This window comes from Erythrolamprus reginae, chromosome 1 (assembly GCF_031021105.1).
Source record: "Erythrolamprus reginae isolate rEryReg1 chromosome 1, rEryReg1.hap1, whole genome shotgun sequence".
NCBI classification, from domain to species: Eukaryota; Metazoa; Chordata; class Lepidosauria; order Squamata; family Dipsadidae; genus Erythrolamprus; species Erythrolamprus reginae.
Window position 1 is genome coordinate 199,637,068 of NC_091950.1, and position 12,493 is coordinate 199,649,560.

The window sequence follows — 12,493 nt, forward strand, 5'->3', positions numbered from 1 at the left end:
AAAATGTGTCCCTATTGTTATGAACCTTACATTCTTAGACATATACATTTTTAAAAAATATAGTAAGACTTATTTATGACCAAAGAAGTATAGGTTTATGGTGTAGGCATCAGAAACAAATACAATTATGAAGAACCAGTAAACATAGTAAATATATAGAATTTTTATGTCAGGAAACAATGTACATTTTTGTTCTGAAACAAAAAACAAACATTCCATTGAAATATTTACCTTTTATGTTATTTTTTCATGTCTGATTTACATCCATTCTCTGATTCTTTGTCTTTGCTATTGGCAATTGTTGACACATGTGTATAGTTGTGTACACTCATGTATTTACTTTGGTGACAGTAATATTAATATAAAATATTACGTAACTATAATATTGAAAAGTAACTTTTAGTAGAAAATGAAATGTTATTTTCTAATATAAAATATTAATATTAGTAAATAACATTTCCTTTTATACATTTTAATACTTCTAAAAGTTACTTTAAAAACATGTAATCTATCCTAATACAAATTTAAATGCGTAATTAATCAACATTCCTATGTACTCAAGGATTCAGTCCTCACTGCAACACTAGCATGGAGAGTATCAACTTTAATTGATTGAAATCTCAATCCTGATTAGTCTCTTCACATTTAAAATGTACATTTTGGTCATAAATTGGCACAAATTGTTTTCTTTTTTGGGGGGGGGGTATAAATTAGTTATTATTTTTCACACCTTACAGAGATTCCAATTTACATACCTGAAATTAAAATATAATACAATACAATAGCAAATGCCAAATTCTTAGTCAAATTAATCAATTTTTTCTAATTATTTATCCAATTATTTCTGGTATATATCATTCATCCTGTACTACCTCCTTTCCAAATGCTATCAAATGCACAGATTGTTTTCAATGTAATATGTTTACTTTAAATTACAGTATTAACATATGTTTGTAGTTTCAGGAGACGTATACAGTACATATGTGTGCGTATGGTATTGACTAAGTGGATTTTGTGGCACTAGTGAAAACAATCATGAGAAATTATTGTGAAAAGTTAGCTAAAACTCATCTCATTTTTACCTGAACAGCTTTCCCTATGTTAATATTGACTTATAGAGCATTTCTTTTCAAAGCCATGGTGTATATGTAAACTAGTTCAGATACTTTACCATGTAAAGTATCATACAGGATAAGGCAAATAGAGTTTTCTGACTCTAGTATGATGTTCATAACATTGGCTCGTGTCTCCCAGAAATTTCTATCCCCTAAGGTAGCGCAGTCTCTGGATCTGTCTATAATGCATACTGTATTTGCAACAAAGAAAAATGCTTTTAATAAAATATAGTAAACAATGCTACATTTTTCATATTTTCTAAAAGCTTTTTCTGTAACCAGTACAGAATCTGTGCAGAAAAATAAGAACATGATCCATTACTTTTCTCTTGCTGATTTTACCCCAATTGCCATTTTAATAGCATGCACACTGTTGTACAAAACATCTCCTTCACTTTAATTATTGCTTATTAGTCATTACACTGGCATCTAAGAAATCTAAGTCTGAGGATTAATCCCATAGACATTTTTAATTGTTGTAACAAAGGTAAATAATTAATGAGATACTGGAGAATGTGGCTTTGGATGTTGAATACCTCCATGTTGTTTAAAAAATTTAGAAGGAGGAAATTTAGTGTTGCTGTTTTGCAGGGTTTTTCATTCCCAATTACTAGCTTGCAAAATCTGCACATGCTAATTGGTATCTTAAAAAAAGAAAGCAAGCAATAAGATTCATGCTCAATGAAAGATCTTAATATATGCCTGTACGCCTATTACTGTCTACAAGGAAGCAATGTTTTGCTTCCTTGCCCCCCAAATACTACTTGGTGATCGGTAGGTCTTTTGTTAAAACAATTCAGAACAGCTGCAAATATTTCACGAGGGACCTCTAATTATTATGGGCATTCCATTATGTAAATCTAACAGTATTTCAGATATGTTTGTGGTTTTTTATGTATAAAGATGTATAAAATTCAGGTCAATTGTAGCTTTCAGATTATTAGCTTCACTTTCACAGAGAACTACTGTATATTCTTCGGGATTGGGCAACATAGAAGTCAAATAAATAAATATTGAACAAAATTTTGCTATAAAAATAATGTTTCAGAGGGGAGTTCTGAATTCATAGGAACCTGACTTATATCAAATCAGACCATAATTCAATTTTGTTTAATATAGGCTACCTAATTACCAGCAACCCTCCGGGTATATTTCTTATCAGTGTCATGGAAGGCATTATTTAAAGCTGTTTTAATTATTATTATTTTTTAGAAAATGGATTCACAATAGGTGCCAATAAATTCATCATAATACATTATTTGAATATAGCAAACAGGGATTGAACCAAGGATTCTAACATACAATCCATCATCTGCTTAAAAAGGGCTTTATTTTATACACTACTGTATTACCAAACTTGTATGCTTTAATTGTGGGAGGGAGAATAAAGAAGAAACAAAATAGTGAAGTTCATATATGCTACTATGTATGCAAATTAAATTTAAAACATGTCACATTCGATAATTTCTAAAGTATTGATTCCACTGATGTAGCTTGTTCAGTGTCTAGATGGTTTATTGATCATTTTGGATGTAAACATAGAATTGATTTTAACAGGGATATTATAGTTTGAATAAGTATTTTCTGCTGTGCTTTATGCAATATATTTATTTTGATGCCTTTTTGTATGAGAACATATAGAAAAAGAAGTCTTAATCTATTAAAATGACTGGTAATTGAGTATTTGCAAATCTGAATATGCATTATATCTGCTGCTATAAATGTCTCACTATATTCTTCCGGTATCAAAAAGCCAAAAACTTGTTTTCTCTGTTAGATAAACTATTATGTAGGAATACAATAAGCCACACTTATTGTATTGATAATTCTCTTAATAAAACAGTATTAATGATGCAAATACTGCCTATGGGATATTGTTAGGCATATTAGGCAGCTTTGTGACAGAAAATTAGAAATCTATTTCAGGTTAAAAGTGACACCAACCCACATATTTTCCATTCATGTGAAAGTCCACATTTGGACTTGATCTCAGAGTTATCTATACTTTTCATATTGATTATATTAAATGCTTGGTTCAGTAAACGGGAGAGACTTTTAATCTAGGTTCATTACTGAATCATAACATAGAAATTAATTTTTTCTGTATATAATCCAATGTTCTGTATAGCAAATATGTCAAGCATCTGTCAGTGTTTTCCCCTCCTAACATGTTGACTTAATTTATATTTTACATACTATTTTTAGACAATTACAGGAAAACACCTATATATATCTTGTGGACATTTGGACATTTCCTGAGGGAAAATAAGCTTAAGGGTCATGAGTTCTGATACCGATTTAACAGCAGAGTCACTGTTCCATTTAGAAGACGATGGAATTGCATGTGAGTCTGATTTCTGATTCCTGTTTTCGGTGAAGTTTTGATGAATCATTTATTCCTGGAATTAGAACAAGGAAAGAAAGCAGGCAATACACAATTGTTTCTTCTCAGTCCCGTGAATGAATGGGTATCACAATGCAAGATAGCACAGAAATGTCTGGCACTTACATTTATGGTTACGGAGGGAGCTATATTTGAATGATTTGGCAGAAAATACTATCCTCTTTTCCTGTACTGTTCAGAAATGCCACAATTCATCTATACTATATGGGACTTTTCATTCTTGTGCCTAATCATAGCACGAACACTCCCAGATGACCTGTTTTTTTCTGCCACATCTTCATTCTTTTGCCTTTACCTTGTTTGTTCTCAATATATATCTGAAATAGCAGACTGAGAAAGTAAGTATAGGAAATCTGGACAAACAACAGATGGCAGAGTTTGTTAGGTGCTTTTCCAATAAGTAGAAGCTGAATTCAGGTTGCTGGAAATTTAAGACAAATTCTAAACTTTCAAATAGAGTCTAAATGAACTTGATAATAAAATAGATAAACTACTGTACATTTTCCAAAATTTGATATGTTTCCAATTCTTACATTAAACATTTTAAAATCAAAATCTCTGTGGTTTTTGCTTCTTTGGGTCCTTAAGAGATTCCTGGAGAAGAGATAATTGGGAACAGTTTGATCTGTTGGACCATAGAAAGTAGACGGGATCCTCAAGAGTATAAGCATGTTCAACTATGATTTAGATCCATGACCCTCCTGGTTAGTCAAGACCAGTTGGTTAGGTCTTAATGATTAATTCAACCTTCAGGTGGGATATTCCCAACACCATTTAAAGAGATTGTGGTGCACCCTCTCAAGCCATTTCTAGACCTTTCCATCCTGTCTACCATTTTTAAGGAAGGTGATTGAAAAGGTGGCTGCACTGCAGCTTTGAAGGATACTTCATAAGGTTTATCTGGACCCTTTCCAGATAGGTTTAAGGCCCAGATAAGGGACAGAAAACGCATCATCATGCTTTTGGATATTACCTCTGGTGGCCTTTGTTAATTGGGAAACAAAACAAATATAAATATCTAAGCACATTTTATTTATTGTCAGGAAGTTGGAACCTTTAGTTCCAACCCTATTGCTGCCTTATTTTGTAGCCATGCTCAGCCACAGGGCAAATTACACTAGAAATGTGATTTTTATAACTACTTTTCTGCAATATAAAATTGACTGCTCACAAGAGCTGTCCTTAACCACAAATTGTTTTTGTCTGTCCAGACTGAACCAGGTATTATTAATATTTTGTTAGTCACTTATCTGTCAGATTTAGATAATCACTTCCCAAATCCACGCAACATGACAAACATTAATTTAGACACAGGAGCAAAGGACTAGTAAATTGTTACCCTGTTTGTCTAGACAGGCATGTGCAATTTCCTTCAATTTGAGGGATGCACTAGTTTGCATGATATGGCAGGGGCTTCTGTTCCACTACCAAAACTCAGTAAAGGCAATAATATACTGAAGTCAAAAATCACTGAGGGTTCTTTTGGAATAGAAAGAGAGGTTGGTGAGCTGCATAAACTGCAACAAATCCCGAATTTTTCCACTCCAGGCTTGGGATCATTCTTGGTTAGACACCAAGTCTCAGCAGTGGCAAAAATAAAGGAATTTCTAGCCCCAATAAGGTAGTTCAGGTAGCTACCAATTTCTTTGCCCCAAAACCAATTCAACATTTACTTTTTTAGAAACATAACTTCAGTTAGATTTTGTCCTTTAGGACAGTGCTTCTCAATTTGTTTCTGTTACCGCCCCCTCCAAGAAGTAAACATTTTGCACGCCCTCCCCAATCTGGGCCTCAATGGAATTTTAATGTTAATATTTCTTATTTTACTTATTATAAGCTGCAAGCATACTATTGGCTGGGGAAGGCTGCTCTACCCACTTACCTGGGAGTAAGTCTCACTGAACTCGGTGGAGTCTCTTTTCGGTTAGGCAGGCATAGGCTACTATGGTTAGGGCCCTCTTCTGACATAGGGCCAGGCCAGCTTAATCAAACCAATGTTTTGGGGTTGCTGGCCTGGCCTAGAAGCGCCGCCTCTGCCGGGCAGTCACAGCGAATGGTGTAGTAGGAGGCTTTAGGATGCTGTTTGAAACTTTCACCCAGCTGCAGTGGATGCTTCTTGTCCAATAGCAGGTTCGCCATTTCGTTCATGGTTACTGGGGCACCTGCCAAGGACAACAACAACCCATGCAGCCTCCCTGCCCTGCCTGGCTTCTCTTCCGGGCTCAGAGCAGTGTACAACTGGGAAAACACTCCCCGTCTGGAGAAATCGATCGAGAGGGACCAAGCATATTCTCAAATAGTGAAGTGCACCCCGCGGCATCACTCTGCACCACCCCAGGGGGTGCACCCAACTATTTGAGAAGGACTCCTTTAGGATATACTGGCAGGGTTTGCCATATTTAAATGTTGTAACTTTTAAGACTGATTCAAACAATTGACTAAGCTATTATGGCTAGAAGTCATTTTTGGTAGTTTCAAATGCAGAAAAAATACCTGATAAAATATTAGGAAAAAATAAACTCTTCTGAGATTTTCAACAGATTTCTTATTACTATGATTTTTTTCACATGATTGTGTTAAGTCAAAATATCTTTACCTGGGTTTTATTTAAAGTATAAACACAACCAAATGTAATTTGTTCAATAAAAACATGATTTAAGCAAGTCATTGCTTAACATGATCAGGGAATATAGACTAACAATTTTAAAATATTAGGTTGGGCAGACATACCCACACAGGAATGGCTGGCTCAAACCCAAACAGACTGCTAGAATATTTTAAATAAGTGTACGGAGTCCATACAGTAAATTCTAATTTTTTTCCAGGACAATGGTGACTAAATTGGGTGGGAAATGAGTGGGAAGTGGCTTCTCTGACTCAGCAAACAACTGCCCTAATGAAATCAGCTGCTTGTGACAAGTGTCAGAAGATAAGTAACACAGGAAAAATAATGTTTAGAAAGAAAACCCAGTAAGAAAATATAATAGTAAACTTCTCTGGGAGAGTTGAAGACTAATCTTCAGTACTTAAAATGTTTTCTAATCTAGCATGTTCAGAAGAGATATGGTGCTGAACAAATTGTACAAATAAGCAGCTGCTTGACAAAGAACTACAGTTCAAACTGAAAGTAAATTCCTCAAAACAGCCTACTCACAAAGTTTGATGCAGATTTAAACAGATGCAATACCATTCAACAACACTGGGCCACAGACTTTTCTTTTGGGCTTAATGGGAACAAATATATGGAAATATTATATGGAACTTTGCCTTTTATGTATAATAAAAGTGAGACTTTTGTGTGTACAAAGATGAAAGGACCTACAAATACCTAAAGAATGGATAATGAAGTTGACAGTGTTAATAAAGAAAAAAGTCTTGAATAATTTTTGATCCAAAATTTATCCATTTTTGGATTTATGAGTATATGGGAAATAATATAAATAAATGTTAATCTTAGGATATGTCTAATGTATATTTTTATTCATATCTATAGCTAAGAAGAGTCATTTTTTTTCTTTCCTTTTTTCTTTCTGTATCTCTATTTTATTTCTTTGTTGATCTTTTTTCTTTCATAAACATTTTCTTTCTTGTCAGTTTACATTTTACACTTTACATTTTAACCTTCTGTTTTTGAAGATAAAAAAGTTTAAAGATCACTGTGGCGCAGTTCTCAACTCACGTTTATAAATATTTTATTTTTCATTCTGTTGCAAGCAACGTAATTCATCCTTTTCTAGATTTACTGTAATCTGGGACTCATTTTCCTGAAGCCACTGAACATGCTCCGCTGTGCATATATATAACCTAATTTCCTTAAATAAAAGAACTCCTAACATTCAATGCTTCAGAGATTGCCTAGCATTGAATCTGCTGCAAGGATAACAACATTTGCTTTTTACTCAAATTCCTAATACTGTATCACCACTAGAGTTGCAAAACTTTGTTCAACTGCCATTGTTTTGCACAGAAAAACCTACTCTTCATTTAAGGTTTTCTAAGTATACAGTGATCCCCCAGGTATCGCGATCCCGATCATTTCGAACGGCTATATGGCGATTTTTCAACCCGGAAGTCAAAACACCATCTGCGCATGCGCGGCCTTTTTTTCTATGGCCACCCATGCGTAGATGGTGCCGGGCAGATCAGCTGCTGGGCGGCTTCCCTGGGTCTTCCCCCTCTTGCTGGCGGGAGAGCGAGCGGCGGGCATCAGCGAGGAGTTTCCCCACCGCCCACGCAAACTCCTCGCTGCTGCCGCACCCGCCGCTTGTCTTGTCCGCCCGCCGCTTGTCCGCCGCCTGCCTGCCCACGCGCCCGCCCGCCCTTCGCCCGCCCACGCCGTTTGCTCGCGCCGCTTCCCAGCTGAGTCCTGAAGCCAGAAGGCAAAGGCGAACTTCCGCGTTTGGCTTCGGGACTCAGCTGGGAAGCGGCGCGAGCGAACGGCATGGGCGGGCAAAGGGCGGGCGAGCGGCAGCGAGGAGTTTGCGTGGGCGGTGGGGAAACCCCAGCGCCGCTTCCCAGCTGAGTCCCGAAGCCAAACGCGGAAGTTCGCCTTTGCCTTCTGGCTTCAGGACTCAGCTGGGAAGCGGTGCGAGCGAACGGCGTGGGCGGGCGAAGGGCGGGCGAGCGGGCAGGCAGGCGGCGGACAAGCGGCGGGCGGACAAGACAAGCGGCGGGCGCGGCAGCAGCGAGGAGTTTGCGTGGGCGGCGGGGAAACCCCAATCTTCGGCTCCTCGCTGCTGCGGCGGAAGTAAAAACACCATCTGCGCATGCGCAGATGGTGTTTTTACTTCCGCACCGCTACTTCGCGAAAAACCGATCATTGCGAGGGGTCCTGGAACGGAACCCTCGCATTAATCAGGGGACCACTGTATAACTTTTTCTTATATATATTAACACAAACAATATACATACACACCTCAGTAGTCCAGTGATTTGGTCTCCTACCTCCTATTTTTCCCAAAACAACCTCTCCGTAAGGTGAATTAGGATGAGGGATAGTGACTGACCCAAAATCACTCAGCTGGCTTTCATGATGCTAGGCATAGGGCTATCTAGCCATTGTTGGTAGAGATCTAGCAAAAGAAGCCTACCACTTCTCTTAGTAATTGGGTTCCAACAATAAATTGCACTGATTTCTAGGAAATAGGAATCAACACCTGGAATTCAAATTCATTATTCTTTATTCTGAACTCTGAAATGAGAGACAGAATGAATTTGATCATTTTCGCTGTGACAATTACACTAAGTGATTTGAAGAATGCTGTTTTATGTCGCCAACCTCGATCCATGGACTGGCATTGGTCCACGACATGCCAGTAGTAACCAGTCTGCGCAAACAAGCGAAGTCCCATTCGCAGGATTCAGGTAGCATGCAAAACCACGTCTCCTCCGATCTGTAGAAAAACCTCTTTCCGTGGAATCGGGCCCTGATGCCCAAAAGGTTGGGGGCAAGTGCCCTAAGTCATATTTTTCCAGGCTAAACATGCTCATCTTCTGTCTTTCTTCACATGATTTACTGTCTAGTTTTCTAATCACTCTTGTTGCCCACATGAACCTTTCCAATTTCTCTGAATCTTCTTTTAGTGCACAATACTTCAGATGGAGTGTATCCAAAGGATGAAATGATTTGTAAAACATACTTCTGTTGATACTCAAGTGCTGAAAAGCACCAATAATTTCATTTGCTTTGCTATTCTCTTGTTCCGCTGAGCTCACACCTCTTCCCCTTACTTTTATCTTTACCACTGTCCTATAAAACACTGATAGTTGTCATGGTGCTAAAGCAGTTTAATTATAGTTAAGCCAATCAAACCACATTATAATTAGCATGATGTATGAATTAGCCAGTGTCCAATTCAAGGTAAGGTTTCATACTTCAAACCAGTATTGATTCATTTGGAGCAGGGGTGTCAAAGTCACGTCATCACAGCAGTGTCACGTGACATATTGGGACTCCCCCCCATTGCTAATTTGGGGGTGGGCGTGGCCAGTGTGTGATGCATCTGGCCCGCAGGCTGAGAAGTTGATAACCTTGATATAGAGCAGTGTTTCCCAACCTTGGCAACTTGAAGATATTGGGACTTCAACTCCCAGAATTCCCCAGCCAGCGAATGCTGGCTGGGGAATTCTGGGAGTTGAAGTCCAGATATCTTCAAGTTGCCAAGGTTGGGAAACACTGATATAGAGGATGCCAAGTTGGAAAACTGTTTATTTAAATTTAAGGGGTCCTCATTTAAATGACACTTATGGCCCAGTACTAAATAAGTTATTTGGGAGGTGTACAGACCCAGAGGTCAAGGAAAGCACATTCTCAGCAAGTACAAATTCCCTGGAATTTCCAGTTAAAAGAATTTTAGATAATTGATATAAAAAAAGACCTTTGCCTGTTTAATTCAAAGTTGCAGTGTCGAAATAAGCAATACAGTATTGAAAAGGAATGACTGACCTGCGCTAGAAGAGTTTCCCATGTTGAGTGAGAAGTAAATTCTACAGAACTCCATTGCCTTTATTTAGATTAACTCTCAGGAAAGTATGAATAAGAGAATTCCTATGTTCTCACTTATCCCAAAGATAGGGGTAGTTGGGTGGCCTTGGATTGGAGATAGTAGGATGGCCTTTTTGACCCTTGGTACATATTATCACATTTCCTAGCAAACAATGTGTGAAAGGGTGCTTTGGTAATAATTGTATTTTCAGTTTCAACTTTGATTTAAGCAAGTATAAAGAGAACCTCATCAAACTACAAGAGTAATTTTAAGTTGGGTTTTAAATTGTTTTAATTTTTTTTAGATGTCCTAATATAATGTGTCCTAATATGATACTATGTTTCTTTTCTTTTTTTCCCTTTGGTTGTAAGCCACCTAAAGTCCCTAGGAAGTTGGGCGGCATACAAATTCAATAATTAATTACAAAAGGACAACAAGGAGCTCACCAGAATAAAACTAATTAGAAAAAAAGCTCTAAACACCTTGAAAAAGCACCCTTGGAACTCCACAGACATCTAAACAATTTTCTTCTTTTAAAAAAATGATAGCACTTTTGGCCACCCTTTCTGGCTTCTTTAAATATTTAAGCCACCGATGAAGAGTCGTCACTCTTATGACTCACCCTTTCATGTAGACGTTGTGTGTGTGTGGGGGGGGGGGAAGAAGAATCACAGCCCTGAATAATTTACCAAAAGATCTCGATTTAAACCCCACTTGTCGGGTCGCGAAAAGGGACTGACCACAGCGAACAAAAGAAAGGCCGAGGCGACCTTTCTATTACCTTGCGAATTTCGCAATTCGCCTTCCTGCTTTTAATGCCTTTGAGCACGCAAGAGGTCGCCTGAAAGGACGGGGTTGGAGAAATAAGCAACCCCCCCAGTGAGACTCATTGTTTTCCCCACGCGCTTCCAAGGACGGGGAGATGTCCGGGAAACTCTCCTGGTCGGTGAGCGAAGGTGAGGAACAAGGGCTCCCCCTCCACACAAATACACCTCCCATTCCAACAATCCTGGGACTCATTAACAGCCGAACCTATTCAGCATACCCGTTTACCAGACGGGCAAAAGCCGTCCATCTAGTCGCCCCGCGCATGCCTAGATGGCGCTCAGAATCTTGCCTCTTCCAATTCCAGTGTCCGTCCACAAGCACGCCGAATTATTATGTATTCTATTAATAGCATTGTTTTAAAAAGCGCGCAGCTCCCGGCCCAGCCATCCTAGAGACTTCCCCGCATCCTCCTAACGTCAAAGCCCAGCCCAGGATTGCCTATTCCCAGAGTGTATAATAGTTTATTATTATTATTATTATTATTATTATTATTATTATTATTATTATTATTATTATTATTATTATTAATTTTTTTAAAGCACTTCAGAGTGACCCCCAGCAGGCTCTCCCCTCCCCCCCACCTCCAGCCCTCAGGCACCAGCGTCCGCCCGTCCCCTTTCGGCGGCCGCAGAGCCCGCGACGCGACGCCTTTCATTCCTTCGCTTTCTTTTCGGCCTCCTCCTCTTTGGAGGAGGGGAAAAAAAACCGAAAGGGGCGGATCGACCTCGCTAAGGGCTGGCGGCGGCGGCGGCGGCGGTTGCTGATTTCTCCGCCCACGGCCTCCTACCCGTCCGGGAGGGGGGAAAAAAACAGGGAAGAAAACAAAAAAGGAAGTGCTTGAGCCCGGCTGGCTGGCAGTATTTTGCAGTCCATCAGAGGACGTCGGGTGGTTGGTTTAGGATTTATTTTTTATTCCCCCCCCCCCTCCCACCGCCGCCTCTGACTCGGCGTTGCCACGGCCGCTTTCTCCTCCGCTGCTGGGCATCGGATAGACGGAGGGGGCGGCGGGCATTCAGAAATCCGGGAAGATCCGCCTCTCTCTCTCTCTCATTCTGTCACACACAGAGACACACACACACTCCCAGGGGCATCAGCTGGGCATTTCTGGGCTCGCTATGATCGCGCTCTATCTGTTATTCTTTGCCGGTCGCCTGATAGCGCCGGGGTACGCCTTCAATCTGGACGCGGAGAGCCCAAGTATATACGCGGGCTCCGACGGCAGTTACTTCGGCTTCGCGGTGGATTTCTTCGCCCCCGACCGTTCTTCGTAAGTCTCTTTCTTGTCAGGCGCGTCCTTCCAAAGCCCTTCCCTTTTTTAAAAAATAAAATAAAATATTATAATAGAGTGGTTGGGCGCCAGAAAAGTTTTGGGCGAAATCCCAGAAAAGTTCTTTTTAAGGGAATAGAACTGGGTTCGCTTCGGTCCCACTTTTGAGCGCGGCTGCGCTTGGATACGATCCACCTTGGAAAGGAATTTTGACTGGCGACTTCGGTTGGTTAGCAAGGGTCTAACCGGCAAGTGGGATTTAGCTTTTTTTTTTTTTTTTTTTACCATTTGCCCTTACAGTTCTCAACTTAGGAAACCCACCCCCTTCCAAATTTATGTCGTTAGGTGGGAAATTGGTTAAAGTGGATTTGCTCCATGTTGCCACTTTTCTCGC

General features: G+C 39.6%; 1 protein-coding gene and 1 long non-coding RNA gene across 3 annotated transcripts in view; both read left to right on the forward strand.

The window, feature by feature from the left end:
* The first annotated feature begins 471 nt into the window (after positions 1-471).
* On the forward strand, positions 472-4,074 carry LOC139156368 (uncharacterized). The gene is made up of 2 exons (XR_011557305.1): positions 472-1,055; positions 3,321-4,074. It is a non-coding gene; the product is annotated as an uncharacterized lncRNA (long non-coding RNA).
* A 7,469-nt stretch (positions 4,075-11,543) lies between these two features.
* Positions 11,544-12,493, forward strand: part of ITGAV (integrin subunit alpha V) — a 79,467-nt gene continuing 78,517 nt past the window's right edge. The window contains exon 1 of one of the 2 annotated variants that reach the window (XM_070731901.1): positions 11,544-12,099. In XM_070731901.1, coding sequence (XP_070588002.1) covers positions 11,948-12,099 — 152 coding nt within the window. In that variant the 5' untranslated portion in view covers positions 11,544-11,947. The remainder of the gene's footprint in view (positions 12,100-12,493) is intronic. The other variant, XM_070731900.1, reaches the window with a different exon arrangement.